The sequence below is a fragment of the Hyperolius riggenbachi genome, chromosome 5, assembly GCF_040937935.1.
Source record: "Hyperolius riggenbachi isolate aHypRig1 chromosome 5, aHypRig1.pri, whole genome shotgun sequence".
NCBI classification, from domain to species: domain Eukaryota; kingdom Metazoa; phylum Chordata; class Amphibia; order Anura; family Hyperoliidae; genus Hyperolius; species Hyperolius riggenbachi.
In genome coordinates, this window is record NC_090650.1 from 102,261,087 (window position 1) to 102,279,807 (window position 18,721).

Genomic DNA, 18,721 nt, shown 5'->3' on the forward strand with positions numbered 1-18,721 from the left:
ATGACTCTCCTCACCATCAGAACAAGTGCAGCCACCATGACTATCTCCCAGGGGTGTTGCTAGGATCCCAAGAGATCCGGGGCACTTATGGGCACTGTCTCCAGCCAGAAAATTGGTGTGGCCAAGCACCAGCATGTGGGTGTGGTCAGGGGTGGAGCTAAATTTACATGAACCTAACAGTGGTCTAAGTAGGCCTGCCCAGCAAAATGTTGGATGAAGCCCTCTCTCCATTATTACAAAACAAATAAAAATGCAGCATATCACATAAATGGGCAGTGTCACTTAAACATAACTATAACCCATTCATGCACCACAACTCCCAGCATGCCTCTACAGAAGAACCACAGCTCCTTGCAAGCTTACATAGAGGCACTGCAACACCCAGCATACCTCTGATTAATGCACCAAAGCTCCCAGTATGCCTGCCATCGAGTCAACACAGCTGGCTCTGCCTGGGGGACATCCGGGGCACCACAGAAGAGATCTGGGGAACGTGCCACTGATCTTTGGGGCTAGCATTGCCCCTGCTATCTCCTCCCTACTCAGAACTAGTACAGCCACCATGACTCTCCTCACCATCATGACTATCTCCTCTCTACTTAGAACAACTGCAGCCACCATGACTCTCCTCACCATCATGACTATCTCCTCTCTACTTAGAACAACTGCAGCCACCATGACTCTCCTCACCATCATGACTATCTCCTCTCTACTTAGAACAAGTGCAGCCACTGTGACTCTCCTCACCATCATGACTATCTCCTCTCTACTTAGAACAACTGCAGCCACCATGACTCTCCTCACCATCATGACTATCTCCTCTCTACTTAGAACAAGTGCAGCCACCATGACTCTCCTCACCATCATGACTATCTCCTCTCTACTTAGAACAACTGCAGCCACCATGACTCTCCTCACCATCATGACTGTCTCCTCCCCACTCAGAACAAGTGCAGCCACCATGACTATCTCCTCTTTACTCAGAACAAGTGCAGCCATCATGTCTCTCTCCTCCCTATGACAGACCTCAATAACAGACAGAGACCTCATAAACAGGCAACACCCAAACAGAGTCTCCCAGTAATAGACAGCCCACCTATGGCAGACTCCAGTAATAACACTCCATGATAGACCCCAGTAAAAGGTAAAACTTTTGCTCTTTAGCATCCTGCTGTTACTGGCTGGTGTAGGGTGACAGTACCTCTGCGCCCTGACACTATTCATTCTAACTATTGCTGTGCAATGTTCACTCAAGTTAATCTCTGAATATCATCAGTTTTTATTGTTAAAGTTTACTTTTTTTTGCAACAAGGTTTTATTGACAAAGAAAGAGAAAATAATAACACATTTGCCAAATAACAAGACACTGTGTAATAGCAAAGTGAAAAAGGAAATAAACTGGGGGTTCTACTTGTACACATATGGGGGCAGCCATGTGGTAAATGGCATGCAGGTGTAGCTGTCAATATCTTCTTTGCCTGGATTATTTCATATGGTTTATTTTATGCTTGTTCTGTGTTTATACTGTGATGCAAATGTATCAGGTCAGCACTGATGGCTGACCATTGCCTATGTTTTGTGCTGCTATACATAGTATGATATTTCTGTTTCTTGTTGTCTTTGTGATACAATTTTTTAAATAAAGAATCTTTAAAAAAGAAAAATGAAATAAACAATACAAAACAGAATTAAAAACCAGACCTTACATACATATAAGAGTAACTAGAGTCCATTGGTAAAGGTACAATAACAGAAAAGAATAGGTCATTTATAGTGTGGAAGTGATCTTCTCCATCCAGTAATATTCCCTCATTTTATTCATTACAGCAGAAAAAGAAATAGAAGAGGATCTCCACTCTATAGCCAGAATGGCCTTAGTAGTATTACAAAAAATGAACTAGAAATTTATTTTTATGCTTTCACAATGAGGAGATCTTTTCCCCAAAGAGGGCTGACCATAGGTTGGGTGGAATATATGTTTGCAAAACCTCAGAGGCCCGCCTAAAACATTCTGGCCACCCTCCTCGAACTATGATGCAAGACCACCAGCAATGTTCCTGATCTGTCATGACAGCCCCTGAAACAATTATTGGAATTTATGAGACCCCTGGCATACCAAAGTGTGCGAGTCCTATACCAATCATACAATATTTTATATCCCCTTTCCTTCGTTAGGATATTGATGGAGGTTTAAGCCAAACCCTGAAAAATATATTCCCACTCCTCAGTCGACCAATTGGTCTGCAATCTTTCCTGCCATTTTGTCATTGGGTCACATCTTCCAACTGCTGATACCATATTTCCGAGTAGAAAAGGGAATTTAACCCCGGGGTGTGGGAATAGTTACAAAATTCTCTCTGAGTAGGAACAGGTGAAAGTTCCAGGCCCTACTTCAGAATCATTTTTAAGTGCAACTCCATTCTTATTGAGAAAAAAAAATATTCTCAAGAATGTTACAAATTTTACCAAATCAGCGTACTTGTCTGGTGCTGTTTGTCTATCTCAGCTCACAGTGGCATTAACTCAGGTACTGACAGGAAAAGAAGTCATCTCAGTCTTTTTATTAATTTTTAGTTTTTGTATGGTTTTATATGAAAACAGGTTCTTATGACTAGTAGGGAGAGGGGTATGGACACATATATATTTGAGCAATAGGAATTCAGGACTTGTACTTAAAGGTCCCTATGGCGAAAAATTTTAAAATTTAAAATATGTGCACACAAATAATAAATAAGATCCATGTGCAAGGAACTAGAGGAAGCCCCAGGTATATATAAAACTTTTATATTTCCCAGTTCTGGTACACTTTAAGGTGGCCACACATCGTACAAATAAAAGATCCAATTTTACACCAATTCGACAATTACGATTAGTTGTCCTGAAAAATCAAAAGCTTTTTTTTTCATTTGTTCGAGAAATCTAATAGAATTTCCAGTTTTTATTCGATAAAAGAAGATTGGGAGTGTATGATTTTTCTGATCAATCTTTATCTAAATTGTATGATGTGTGGTAGATTGTCAATTACTTGAGGCACAGACCCAAGCAATTTTTTGTGAGTTTTCAATCATTTTTTTCATAATTAGGGAAAAATGTAACATAGGTGTGTGGTACATTGGTCAGATTTTTGAAATGTTACAGTCAGTCAGAAAAGTTGATTGCAATTATGGAATTGAAAAAATATTTAAAATATTGTATGGTGTGTGGCTACCTTAAGTCTCTTTGTGACTGTACTACCTGTGTGTCATAGCTCTACGGCTACTGGGAGGGACAAATGTTGTATCAACTGCCTATTGTACACATGACTACACCTCCCATGATCCCCAGCGGTGACTGCTAGCTGCCAAAGTGGCTGTTAACCGTTAGTTGGCTGGTGTCAGCTTGTTCCTCTGCTGTCCTTTCCTGAGAAAGGAATACACTGAGAGAAAATAATTACCATTGTCATGTCAAAAGAAGATATCTGACCATATTTATATTTTCAAAAAACTTCTATAGAAAGTGCGAGAGATGGCAGATAAGCAGAAGCACAGCAATATCGTCAATTAGCTTTACACATATATATATGTACAACATGTTTCTGTTTTCTTGTTTGTTTGTTTGTTTGTTTGTTAGGTTTGAATTTTACCCAGAGTTCAAAGTTCAGATATAACTGCACACTGCTATTTGATGCATGAACTAGATAGACCCTGTTCAGTTCCTCACAGCAAGTATATAGTAGTGAGAGATGAGATTGTGCATTCTTAATTCCAACAGGATAAAGTTTTTCCAGACTGGGTAAGGAAAGTCAAGTTTGAGTACAAAACCAAACTTAGACCAATAATCTTTAGGTGTTTGGTACCACTTTGAAGCCAAGTACAGTGTTTATAAGTTTGAAGAATGAATTTTGCTACTTTACTAAAGCAGCACTGCCTACGGTTACTTCGCCCACTCAGGCCTAAAGGCACTCTTAAATACACCTACCCTTCTGGCAAATGCCAGTTGTCAGACTGACAGTTAACAGTTCGGCTTTAGCATCTACATATATGGGGATTCACTTAGTATTTCTTTGGATAAAACCTGGTAACTCTAAAAAGTAAGAAGGGTATTTAACGCAGACTTCACAGCCTTCCAGTTTATTCAGATGCTAAAAATATTATTAAACAGTTCCATTCATTTAATACATTTCATCTGAATTGGGCAAAGTGATTTACAAGTATTACCCTTTTTTTTCTTTTCTCTACACACATTTGCTTGCATAAATATTTATTCCTTAAATCACATAGGCAGTGGAAAAAGTAATTATTTTACCTAGAAAAATATTGGTAGCGCTGGAAGGTTTAATCAGATTGCTTTGGTCATCCTGCGCAGACATAAATATTTTCTGAACAGCGTGACATTTGCTGAGATTATATTTATTCAGTTATTGAGCCAAATTAGGTGAAACTCATGTATGCAAAATCCTCTAATGTCACCAATGTCTATGTTGCTTTTTCCTCCTTACATTTATATAGGACAGAGACCTTAAACTCAATGGAGGCTGTCTGAGATCCTATCAGGGGTATAGAATCTTCTAAAATAAATGACATAGCAAGAGTTTATGTTGTGAATCCTTAAAGTCAAGGTCATGTATGACAAATAATATTCTCTATATAAATATATGTCAAAAGTATTATTCTAAAGAGGAACTGTCACGAAAATCTTAACATTTAAAACACATACAAATAAAAAGTACATTTCTCCCTGAGTAAAATGAGCTATAAATTAGTTTTCTCCTACGTTGCTGTCACTTACAGTAAGTAGTAGAAATCCGACATTACCAATAGAGTTTGGACTAGCCCATTTTCTCATAGGGGAATTCTCAGGGTTTTCTTTATTTTTAAAAGCACTTAGTGAATGGCAGTTGCTCCGCCCAACTGCCAAAATAGTGTGCAGCAAGCAGGGTGGCTGGCCAGCATCTTTGTATTAATCATTTTCAGAGATTGTCTTTATAAAGAATAAAGGGCATGCTGAGAATCCCCCATGGAGAGATGGACTAGCCCAAAACCTTTCGGTAATGTTAGATTTCTACTACCTACTGTAAGTGACAGCAACATAGGAGAAAAGTAATTTATGGCTCATTTTACTCAGGAAGAAATGTACTTCTTATTTGTATGTGTATTAAATTTTAAGATTTTTGCGACAGTTCCTCTTTAGAATAATACTACAAGTTTTCGTTGTGATGAAATTAAATTTAACTAAATTCAAAAAACAAATTGTTTTTGCAAATAATATTTAATTTCAGTTTTTTTTCTTAATTTATGGTAATTTCAAAAATTTTAATTCCACATAATATTACAATTTTTTCTTAGGTGCTGTTTCACTTTCGATTAGACACAATTTCTTATAAGATGTATTTGAAATGCCAGATGTATACATTTAAATATAATTATGCCGATAAAATGATTTATACATGTCACCCATTGCTTGCGAAAAAACATGTTTCTTTACAGCAGTTGTAATCATTTCTGCTCTTTCATAAAATTAACTTGTAATTAGCAGTCAGGAAAACATTACTTGCTATTACTGTGGATGTGAGGAAAATTGTATTCATGGACTTGCTAAGGAGAAGATGTGATGAAATCTATATTTACCAAACCTTGAGACATTTTCCTTATTTCAATATACCTTCACATTCCATAATGCGTTTTTAATGTGTGAAGTACAAGAAAAGTTTGTGTGCACTTGTACCAAACTCGGTTAAGCTAGAAATATTTTTACATTAGAAAAACAGAGCTGTTACCTGTGGAGGCCTTTTAGGAAATATAAATGAAAGTGATTCTTTTAATATATGCTCCCACTAGGGACATTTTTTTACAATACCATATTACCAAGATCTGGGCTTAAACAAGGTATTTTGTGTCACTCTGCTAATCACTACACCACTCTAATCTTAGGACCAATTAAGAATTTCACTACTGAATAAAATCATTTGTTGTATTTCAGTCTGTAATACATACAGGTTTGCATTCATCGCATATTTTAATTAATATTGGTGTATAAAGTAGAAGGAAAATTAATTAACCTTCAATGCAAGTGATTTTGACAATGCATACTATGTATTAATTATTTGCTGTCATGCTGGTAAAAATAGCTATACATGTTTATAAAATCATTAAGATTACACAAAAGAAATATACATTTTCCATCTGGTGGGGGTTAACACCTGCAGAACATTTGATACAGCTCTTCAAAAATTACACATAATGTGTATATTTATCCTTTTAATCATTACTTTTGGTTTAACTAAGTTTGAGAGGGAAGATATTCGACAGCTGTTATTTTTTTCATATCTAGATTGGAAAAAAATATAATTAAACAAATTATACCATCAAACTAATTACTGCTTGTTATATATATATATATATATATATATATATATATATATATATATATACATATATATATATATATGTATGTATATATATATATATATATATATATATATATATATATATATATATATATATATATATATATATATATATATACATTATTAGGGAAAGTAAGATTGAGTGTGGTCTATATACAGGAATATGAAAGGTTCCATTGCTATTCCGTTTTTTTATACAAAAACACCAATAGCTTGGCTGTTTATAAGTCATGTACTCTTAACTAGCTCGCAGCCAGTGGAATAAAAACCTTCTCCTCCTACTGATTCTGGATCAGGAATTCTGACAGTTTTATACCAAAAAGTTCAGCACAACATACAGGGAAATAACTTTGTTTTATAAGCACGTATCAGTCACAGCTCCCATCCTGTCACTTCAGGATTACCTTTAAAAGTGATATAAAAAGCAGTATTGTATCCCTTGTACTAAAATAAGTTGTCATGTAGCAAAACATCCTTAATTGTGTAAACACATATTTTCAGAATGATAGGGATTTCATTATTTCACTGCAATGCAGCCCATTTTCATTCTGCTTAACATAATGTAGTGCCACAAGGCAGCAAAGCATGTGCCACTAATTCCACTATCAGAGAAAAATGAGCAGAGCCAAAGTCAATTAACTCCATTAAAGGACCACTATGGCTAAAAACCTGTAAAATTTAAAATACATTAATAAACACATACAAATAGGAAGTACATTTCTTCCAGAGTAAAGTGAGCTATTAATTACTTTTCTCATATATTGCTGTCACTTACAGTAGTTAGTAGAAATCTGAGAGATCTGACAGGTTTTTGACTAGCGCATCTCTTCATGGGGGATTCCCAGTATTTAATTTATTCATTACAAAAGCACCCCCTTGTTAGGATCTATACAAATTTACAATTTAGCAATTTTTTGAGATAGTGGTCTTTTAATGTAGTTTTCTTCTAGTTTGTTTTAAGCTAAGTACACAGATAAAATATACCATTGTTATTGTTATTCCTTATTATGATCCTTTGTTATGAAGTGCTAACATCATCTCAAAATTTTACAAGGGCTAACAGAGGTTATAGGCAGCCTAAGAGTCTTGGGAATTTCATAGAGGTTGAGATAGAAAAGCATCATTACTAGCAAGTTGCAGTTCAGTATCTTAAGTCTCTGTTTATCTCTGTGACATATAATGAAGCGGTACAAAATGTCTGTGTTGCAGTTATTGTATGTAACTACCGTGTCCACTCCCACATACCACAGACAGCGGTGACCGGGAGGACTCGCGCCGGCCGGAGCAGGTAATGTATTGCCGCTGTATTGCATCGGTCGTTGGGCATTCGAACGCCGCTATTGACGCACTCCCGACCCGCCGGCAATCGAGCAAAATCTTCTGCACGGATGGCTCGACGGGAATCGACAGGAAAGAATGATTTCGGATGGAAATCAAACGTTTGCGTTTGCGCAATGATTTTACAGCAGATTCGATCACAGCGATCGAATCTGCTGTATATCGGCGGGAAAATCATTAGGTGTATGGGCCTTTTTACAGCCTTGCAATAGCATGCACCTTTGAAATATCATTGAGGCCTTTAGTAGGTTCTTTGTCTTCCAGAAGCTGAATGGCTTTGCTTACCACTTTCATGAATATGGATTTTTTAAATGCTGCTTGTGACATCTTGTTCTGGGCTGTATTACTCCCCCGCCCTGTGTCTCAGAGTTTCCTGGCAGTGCAGTGGCACATACTAATCACTGCGTTCCTCTATAAGACACATGGAGATACTAAGTGCTGTGTACGGCATGGTAAGTGTAGCTCAGAGCGTTCCATGTGTTCTGAGACCACCACACATGGGGAGTTTTATTTCTCCAAACTATAGGAATATTCTCTTCACCGGTTCAGTAGCAATACCTGCTGTTCATTGTTGAGTTCCACAATTTATAAGCTTTCTAAAAGTAATAAAACCTTTAAAGAACTTTTATTTTTGCAGCTGAAGCGCCAGTGTAATAAGATGGCGTTATGCTTATAACGAGAGAAAAGTAATGCGTATTGCTGCTGATCGCGATTCGTAGCCACTCATATATACAACAACCAGCTATAAAGCAGAAGCTATCTGCCAACATTATGTTGATTCAGGTCTCATACCTCAAAACTACCTGTGCATAGTTTACTTGTAAGTTTTCAAAACTTTAACGTGAGATGAAATTCAAATCTTATCAATGGTCTACAGCACTTAAAGAGAACCAGAGACGATTATAATAACATATTTATACATACCTGGGGCTTCCTCCAGCCCCATCAGCCTGGCTCGCTCCCATGCCGCCTTTCTCCGCTGCCTCTGTCCGCCGGTACCGGGTCCCGTCGAGCCAGTCGACGCAAGTGCAGTGCGCTCCCTCCGTACTGCACAGGCGCATGCGTACAGAGCCGGAGGGAGCCCCTGTGCATGAGGACGGCTGGCGCGTCCTGGAGAAGTGATGGGACCCGGTACCGGCAATTGAGGCAGCAGAGAACGATGGCGGCGTGGGTAGTGATCCAAGCTTATGGGGCTGGAGGAAGCCCCAGGTATGTATAACATCTTTATTTCATTTTTAGCATGCGTTCGTCTCTGGTTCCCTTTAATGAAACTAATAGAGAAAAAAATATATGATGGTTTTGTAGCAAGTGGTAGGATTAATACTCAAACCTCTACTTCATAAATACTGATAAAATTGCCATTGCCTTGCTAAAATGATCCGATTGACTTGAGCTATACTAAGCCGTGTGAACATTGCAGAGAATTTGGCTGTATTCAGGGGTGAAGCAGAGAACCTTATAGGTTCATACACACCTACCAACTATCTGTCCAACTATCTACCAAGCTTGTCTGTTAAAGAGACTCTGTAACAAAATTTTGAGCCTTATTTCTTCTATCCTATATGTTCCTATAGCTGTTCTAATGTGCTCTGTCTTACTGCAGCCTTTCCTATTTGCACAGTGACTGTGTTATCTCTGTTATATGATCTAATCTTCTCTCTTCTGTCGGCTCTGTCTGCTGAGGCTGGAATGTGTGGAATGTGCTGCACTGCTTGTCTTTGGCAGAAGCTATACACACCCTCTCCAGGCCCCCTGCACATTCTGTATGACTCACACACTAAGCTACTCTCAGGGTATCAAATTGCTATGCCTTTTGTTTGTAAACACTGCATACAAATGGCAATTACAAGCCAAGATTGCAGCAAGGAAAGGCAGAAACAGCACAGAGGGGCCCAGGAGAACATAATGAATAGAATGGTATGCTTTTTATCGTAAGAATTTTACAGTACAGATTCACTTTAAGCCCCATACAATTTTTGTTGGGAAACAAGTTGAAACAACTAGAAAAAGTATTTTGCTATTGTTCAAACAGCTTATAAGACTGATAAGAAGTCAATCCAACTGTTGGATTGACTTTTTATCAGTCTTAATACAATTTCTGTCTGAAAGTGGCGATCAAACATACGTGTCTAGCCTCAAGACTAAAAAAACTGCATCAACATGAAAAATATATAAATTGATAAGTCTCATTTGTCATCATAAAAAATATAAAGTTTTATTAAATGTATTAACAAATATATAAAGAGCGCTTTAAAAACAACATGGGATGGCCATATCGTCACAACCACCTAGTACCATTCCACACGCACCCACACACACAACGGCCGTATGTTAGAGCACGTTGAAGGCAGGGGAACTGATATAGGGCGAGGAAAACTTCACATTATCAGTCTTATCAGCTTTTTGAACAATGGCAAAATACTTTTTTTAGTTGTTTCAACTTGTTTCACAACAAAAGCTGTTTGACAATTGTGCTGCATAAAAGACTGCTGTTGAGCGTGTGAATGGGGCTTAACAGACAAGTTTGGCAGACAGTTGGATAGATAGTTGGTAGCTGTGTATGAACCTTATCTGCTTTGCACAGCCAATTTGTCCTGCAACAGACAATGGTATCAGTTAGCTTTAGTGAAGTGTAAATATGTGCACAGCAATTTTTACCAGAACTAACAGGGAGGCAGTGCGCATTACCCTATTAGCACGATGAGCGTTATCAGGATTACACACTCGTTGCCCCCCCCATGCTGTTAGTACCAGTAAAAGTGCATCGTTCTGTAAGTTTCTTCATTAGGCGTGATACAGAACCGGATCAGCCACACCATATCTTACTCACTAAAGCAGAAGCTAAAAATGAAAACTTAAGTCAAAATGTGTATTTTTGTTTCAGGTTGAGCCCTTTTCCGCTAGCTGCAATCCACTTCACAAAGCAGATCACAGCTGTTTGCCGTGTAAGGAAGGGATACAGGAAAACTGTGAATACAAAAATATAAGTGCTAGTAAAGTTAAAAATAATAGCTACCACAGTCAGTTATTTTTTTTCTCCCTGTAAAACAGTTTTTGGTATATCCAACATAAGGAGGCATTTACAGACATGTGATAACCGTTGTACTGTTCTGTTCGTATGTTGTGACGTAATGTGAGGCCCGCTGGATCCACCAACTTACTTCAGTCCATATGCCCCAATTTTCTCTGCAGTCTTCATCTTGTGTGGTGATTCCCCAGTTAGCAGAGGGATGACAAAGTGCGTCGTTCCAGCACCCAGTTAGAAACAGGCATTGATATGCACAAGGTATAGAAACTGAAGTGGGCAAGACAGGAGGTGCCAACAGAACCACACTGGGCAGGCACATACAGAAAAGAAAGACAGTCCAGATCAGCAACAGGTGATCAGGAAACAGGTACAGAATCTCAAAATGTAGTCAATCCAATAACAATCCAAGGGTTATACACGGTAGATCAGAATAAAATGGTGTCAAGGGATGAGGCAGTATCAGGTCAAGAACAGTTCCAAAGGTCAGTCCAGGCGGCAGTCCAATAACAAGGTCAAGAGGCAAGCAAGCCCGTACACAAAGGTCCAATTATAATCATACCCAGTGGAGTAGCACAAGGTAGCTTTCACTATCACAGGAGATGGACTCTAGGAGAGGCATGCTTATATCGTCTGAGGCCTAATCAGGCCAGTACTAAAATTCCCAGCAGCATCTGCTGCTGAAACAAGAGAGTGACTGGTTGCTAACTCTGCCCCTTTAATTGGAGACTGCACTCCAGAGGCTAGTAGCACCACCGGAGTGCATAAGTCAGACGCGTGGCTGCGTGCTCCCACGTATATGAGAGTTGCACTGTGCGTGTCTGCAAACGTGCGCGGCCTCTGAAGGAGGTGTGGCAAGCGGAAGAAGGAGCTGGCTGTTCGGACTAGCTCCTGGAGTCACCGCGGGAACGCTCCCAAGGTAAGTGAGTAAGTGTGTGACACGTAATATGTGCAGTGAGCAGGGGTATTTCTATACTTCTTGCTGTCTAAAGCGAGTTTTAAAATGATGCCTTCCAGACCCACACACACATAGAAAAGACAATGGTGATGGTATGACTGAGCCTACGATAGCTGTCTCATCCAAAACTAAATGTACCACCCGTGTTAACTGTTGGAATATTAAATATTACTGATTACATTGAGACTTCGCCTCATTGAAGAGGCACCTCATGTTTGAAAACATGAGTGGTTTTGGTGTCGTTTCCAGTTGCATAGGCCATAGATGAGGATATTTTCTAGAGGAGAGAGAAGTGAGATTTGTGATGGTTTTCCTCCATAAACAATTATTTATCCTCCTGACTATAGGTGCAAATTTGCCTCTTGTAGCACTGTTTTGTAACAAAAACAGAAATGTTTTTTCTTGCCTCATTTCTCTTACCTGCATTATATTGCTATTAGGTTTCTTTTCAAGCCTGTAACACAAGGAGAAAAATCTGTGTGTCAGCAATGTTTACTGGGAAATCTAAGTAAGAGCCATGGCCACACTCCAGATGGAGGGACTTAGACACACTGCACAGCAGGCTTAGGGCTCATTCACCCTGTAGGCGTTGTGTGGAACTTGGATGTGTTTGAAAAGTTCCAGGTTATAAGAAAATGACAGTGAATCAATGAATGGTGTTCACACCTATGTGCTGTGTTGTGCTGTGTTGAGAAAAAATAAATGAAAAAATCCTTGGCGGAATGCATTCCGAAGTGTCTAAAAGCAGTGGGAGTCCTCATGGAAATTTATAGAAACATTTAGAAATCTTCAAAGTGATTTGAAAGTTTCAAAGTGAGCTTACAGTGGTTGGGACATTTTTTCAGAGTCCTTTTTGATTATTGCAACCTGGGCCTAGTTTACAATGAAAACTTCAAGAGGTATATCATAAGCAGTCCAACATACCTAGACTGGATTCTATAAAAGTTCTATGTCTTTAAAGCATTCTGAATTAAGCCCATGGAGGGTTATATTGCCTTATTCTGAAAAGCCTGATGCTGCTGGTTGTCTCCGAGGTCCCTCGCGTACCCTGCTGCTTGTGCTCTTCTGTCACCAGCCTCCCGGAGGTTTCATCCAGTGGTAAGGGGCGAATCTGAACTGCACATGTTGTGCACCACACATGTGCAGAAAATAAAATTGCTCATACACAAGCGCCCCAAAGACAACGATAAAGCATCAAGCTGCTTAGGTTAAGGTAATCTAGCCCTTTGTGGGCCTGGTTCAAAATGTAAGTAGATTAGGACTTTTCTGTTTGTCTTACCGTACGTACATACCTTCAAATTCTGTTGCATGGTGGGATCAGGGTTTGATTCCTCCTGCATATGTTTTGTGCCCACTGCTTTATAGACATGCTACTAGCCTCTAGGCTAGTGTTGCATTCTTTTTGTATGCAGGGGGAGGAGGATCAATGGCATGACACACAACAGACTCGGATTTAGTGGGGTGAGTGGGAGAACAATGCCCTCGGCCTGTGCTCAGCCAAAACCATCCATCAGGGGGTTCACAGATTGAGGGGGCTGGGGACCACTTTACACATGCTAGATTCTCTGCAGTGGGGTTCCCGACCGCCCACCTTAACCAAGCAGCATCTAGTGTGGTGTGTGTACAAGGGTTAGTGAAAAAGCTCTGTAGATATCTAATGATTGCTTTCCACATGCATGTATTGAGTTTGCATTCATTCAGTTCTGCATTCAATCAGATCTTACAAGGGAGAAAATACTACAGTTATCAGTTTTCTTTTCTAGATTTGCTTTGGCCTTACATTAAATTATGATTTCTTTTTTTTTTTACAAACACCCTTTTGGTCCTATAAAAAGAAATCTTCTTGCGTATGTATGTGAAGTTATAAATTACTGTATATTCTGGCGTATAAGACTACTTTTTAACACAGGAAGATCTTGTCGGGGGTCTTCTTATAGGGCAGGTGCTGAAACTTCCGAGCCGGACAGGAGAATCTGCGGTTGCCGCATCCTCGCCGTATGCAGCGACCATATGAAAACAGCAAGGGCGGTGCTGTACAAGTAGTCTTGGAGACAGGGATAGCTGACCAAGCCAAGCAGGCTTTGTATACAACAACCAGCCAATTGCAGGTAAGGTACATTGTTTGCCGTGATTGGCTGGTTGCTGTATACTGGGTACCACATACAGTACAGCACCAGTATCTGTACCTGTTTAAACAGTATTGCACCAGTACACACAGTACTGTATACAAATGTCCATCAAGAGGGTTAGTCTTATATGGCGAGTATATCCCAAAATTAAATTTTAACTGGAAAAGTTGGGGGTCGTCTTATACACAGGAAAATACGGTACTTAAAGAGAACCTGTACTGAGTAAAATTATTTAAAATAAACACATGAGGTAACTTCAGATGAACATTACATAGTTACCTTGCCATCAGTTCCTCTCAGAAGCTCACCATTTTCTTCTTACAGTGATCCCTTCCAGTTCTGACAACATTTTGTCAGAACTGAAATATATCAGTTGCTGTCAGTTATATATCAGCTGCTGTCAGTTACAGCTGAGAGGAGAACTGATGTGTCCATGTTTCCCTATGGCTCAAGTGGGCGATGTTACAGTTTAACTGTGTGCTGACCAGGAAGCTGTTATGGGGTAATGGCCATTTTCAAAAGGGAGGACAGAGAATTCCATCGATCACAGTGGTCAGACAGGACGCAGGAGAGGAGAAAGAGATTGAGGAGTAGACTACACGGGAGGTAAGTATGACTTGTGTATGGTTATTTTGACTTTTAATTTTCAGTACAGGTTTTCTTTAAGAAATGATTGGACGGGTTGTAAAATATTTCTTATTTAGGAAAGATATTTTTAGATTAATAATTTAAATCAGATTGTATTTTGATTGTATTTGAGATGTTTTTCAATTCTAACAGTAAATCTCATTGAAAACAACAGTAGTATACCATATTGAAAGAAATGATTCCTACATGGCTGTAGATTCCAATTAAATGTCAGAAAAGGTGTCAGTATAACCAGAATTAGAATTAGTTCCCATAAAAGTGATTCGAAGTTTTACAATCTATCGGATCATTCTCTTTATGGTTGTAGTAAAAAGTATTTTTCTTATGATTAGCTAAAGGATTTGATTGTCACGTGATCAGATTGCAATGGGTGGGGGGGCACCTTAAAGTGAACCTCCGGACTAAAAATCTACTTAGCAGCACTGAAAAGGCTTGGTGTTTCTTTAACAGTTTCACAGCATGAGAACTTTGTTTTTCTTACCAAAGCATCATTTTTAGCTGCATTTTTAGCTAAGCTCCACCCATCAAAGAAAACTGTCCGGGCTTTTTTTCCCTGATGCTGTGCAAAGCATGATGGTATTTCCTATGTTGTTATTCATGTTGCCTAGCAACTGGGAGGGGTGATCAGAACACAGGATAGTTGGAACTGTGTCTCATGCTCCCTGTCACCTTCTTTCAACCCAAAAGATGGCTGCGCTCATGAAATCAAACATTTGCCTGTTCTTTTAAAACAGAGTGGGTAAGAGATTATATTACCTATCTATTTTAATTAACATAACTAATGTAACTTAGTGACAGTATGTTTATTTAAGCAAAAGTTCCTCTTTAACTTTTCTCTAATAAGTTCGGTGAAGAATAACTTTACAGGAATCCTGTCACTGTGTATCCTTCATCTGAAGCATGCACAGTTGTACAGGAAGCAAAAGCAATGTGAATAGGAAACTGGAACAAGGTTACTGAAAAAGGTCAATTTAATAAGATAGCAAAAGGAAAAAACAAGACACTTTGCTGTTTTGTTTTTCAGATAAATGTACCATAAATCAGAAAATATTATGGTTTCTAAATATTAAGCACCTGTCATGGGTAGCATTGCTTTCACAGATAAGAATGTTGAATTTTTAGGTTTCACAGGCAATACGCAACACACTTACGTAATTTTGACTGTTAATAGGGCATCAAAAAACACAGAATGGACCGCACTTGTCCACTTAAGGATATCTTAATTCAGGACTTATCCAGCTTCACACAGACTAACATGTTTCGGACGAAAGGTCCTTATTCATAGCCTATAGTTAATAGGGCATGTTTATCAAAACCAGCATAAAGTATTTTGGAGCAAAATCAAAACTGGTGCAGAATTTGAGCAGATCCCAAGATCAAGTATTCCAACTGGTTGTTCTCAGCAACTGTAGTTTTGCAGTATTTATTCCCAAGGTTCCTTACACTGGTTTTATTAACCTCCCTGGCGGTATGATTCTTTCTGATTTTAGGGTCTAAAAGTAGTACAATTTTTTCATGTGCTTTTACACCCTAAAATCATGAAAACAATCATACCAGCAGAGAGTCTGAAGCACTTACTTACCTCCCTGGGCTCCAGCGCCACAGTTTTCCCTTCGTCCTCTTGGTGGCACTGTAACCCTAAAGTGAGATTGCCGGCTGTCGTCATGACGACTGACGCCGATCTCAACAGGGGGAAGCAGAACCTCGGAGGAGCGGAAGAAGAATGACGGCCGACGCCGGGATCCCCTGGAAATGAGTTAAAACACCCTCTGTGCGCATTGCTCTGCATAGAGCCTCCGTCAGCTACCCCAAGTGTAGGTCAGGGTTAGCGCTCTGGGCTGCGGTCTTCCACAGGACCGAGACTTTTTAAAATAAAAAATAAGCAATTATATTTAGTAAATTCTCCTTTAACTCTTTCAGTATCGGCAGGCTCTGGACCCTTAAAGTGTACCTTAAGTGTCCCCAAAAAATTGAGGTTTACTCACCTGGGGCTTACCTCAGCCCCCTGCAGCTGATCGGTGCCCACGACGAGTCGCTCTGATGCTCCAGGTCCCGCTGGCGGCCACTTCCGGTTTCGCCGTCAGGACCCGTCAGGCTGGGGAACGCGGCTGATACTACGCGTTCCCAGACAAAATAGCACCCCTATGCGGCCATATGTCCGCATACGGGTGCCTATGCGGACATATGGCCGCATAGGGGTGCTATTTTGGCTGGGAACGCGTAGTATCAGCCGCGTTCCCCAGCCTGACGGGTCCTGACGGCGAAACCGGAAGTGGCCGCCAGCGGGACCCGGAGCATCAGAGCGACTCGTCGTGGGCACCGATCAGCTGCAGGGGGCTGAGGTAAGCCCCAGGTGAGTAAAACTCAATTTTTTGGGGACACTTAAGGTACACTTTAAAGAGACACTGAAGCGAAAAAAAATATATGATTTAATGAATTGGTTGTGTACTATGAATAATTACTAGAAGATTAGCAGCAAAGAAAATATTCTCATATTTTTATTTTCAGGTATATAGTGTTTTTCTAACATTGCATCATTCTTTAATATGTGCAGATTACACAACACTCAGCATTCAAAATGATTCTTTCAGAGCAGTCTGTGAACTAATGACCTCTCCTCTGGCAGAGAAAAAGACATTTGTTTACTTACTGTTGAGATAATAAAAGTCAAAAGACAGCCCTCTCCACGACTTTGAAAGTCGTAGAGCTTAATGGCATTTTTGCATAGAGATAACTACTGGAGTTTCTTAACTCTTCCTGTACTGGAAGCAATTAGACTGATGTATCTGATCTTAATGTTTTATTTCTTAGCTGTACTACACATACAAATCATAATATCATAATTTTTTTTTCGCTTCAGTGTCTCTTTAAGCACATGACCCTTTTTTTTTAAATTTCATTCTGTGATCACTGTGATTGGCTCACATTGATCATAGGGTCAGGAGCCAATGACAATGGCTTCTGACTGGCTGAACTGCAGCGATTACAGAGTGAAAGGGACCACGGGAGCGATGGGACCATATGGCTAGAGTAATTGAAATCTACGCCTAGGCAGTTAACAGTGCGTAGATTTTAATTACCCGTCAAGAAGCAGTTAAAGAGACACTGAAGCGAAAAAAATTATGATATTATGATTTGTATGTGTAGCACAGATAAGAAATAAAACATTAAGATCAGATACATCAGTCTAATTGTTTCCAGTACAGGAAGAGTTAAGAAACTCCAGTTGTTATCTCTATGCAAAAAAGCCATTAAGCTCTACGGCTTTAAAAGGACTTTCAAAGTCGTGGAGAGGGCTGTCTTCTGACTTTTATTATCTCAACTGTTAGTGAAAAATGTTCTTTTTTTCTGCCAGAGGAGAGGGGATCGGTTGAAAAGGGCGCCCGAGCTGCCTGTATGAAAAGGGCGCCGCCATAGACATCAATGTTATTTCTGGAAATATGGGCTACAAGGTGTAGAAAAGGGCGCCCGAGTTTTGATATAGGCTACAAGTGGGCTCCCCTTTGTAGCCCATATTTTTTCGGCTACAGGTTTTCGGCTACAAGCGGGCTCCCCTTTGTAGCCCATATTTTTTTCGGCTACAGTAAGGTGTCCCTCTGTAGCCCATATTATTGACTTTTTTTTTCTAGCCAAAGTTTGTATATGGGCTACAAGCGCTGGAAGACGAATTATTTCATTCCCCCACTATCCATGGCGGCCTGGAGGGGGAATAGTAATTAACACATCCCGGGGTTTTTTTCTAGCCGAAGTTTTTATATGGGCTACACCAGGCGCCTTGTTTTTTTTGTAGCCGAAGTTTTTATATGGGCTACACCAAGCGTCTTTTTTGTAGCCGAAGTTTATATGGGCTACACCAGGCGCCTTTTTTGTAGCCGAAGTTGGTATATATATGGGCTCCACCAGGCGCCCTTTTTTTACCGGCGCCCTTTTCATGTAGACCCGAGGAGAGGTCATTAGTTCACAGACTGCTCTGAAAGAATCATTTTAAATGCTGAGTGTTGTGTAATCTGCACATATTATAGAATGATGCAATGTTAGAAAAACACTATATACCTGAAAATAAAAATATGAGAATATTTTCTTTGCTGCTAATCTTCTAGTAATTATTCATAGTACACAACCAATTCATTACATCATATTTTTTTTTCCGCTTCGGCGTCTCTTTAAGGGGAGTGAATGAGGCAGGCAAGAGGACGTAATGAAAGGGTGATAGCAGGGAACATCGCAGCAAGTGAGCC

The 18,721-nt window shown here is 39.6% G+C and overlaps 1 protein-coding gene across 10 annotated transcripts in view; it reads left to right on the forward strand.

Annotated features, from left to right (window-relative positions):
• Positions 1-18,721, forward strand: part of CREB5 (cAMP responsive element binding protein 5) — an 839,414-nt gene that overhangs the window by 566,136 nt on the left and 254,557 nt on the right. Inside the window, exons 1-2 of one of the 10 annotated variants that reach the window (XM_068236074.1) lie at positions 4,951-5,026; positions 7,595-7,673. The exons of the other annotated variants lie outside the window; for them this stretch is intronic. Coding sequence (XP_068092175.1) covers positions 4,996-5,026; positions 7,595-7,673 — 110 coding nt within the window. The 5' untranslated portion in view covers positions 4,951-4,995. Of the gene's footprint in view, positions 1-4,950; positions 5,027-7,594; positions 7,674-18,721 lie in introns of those variants that run through there. 10 annotated transcript variants of the gene reach the window in all.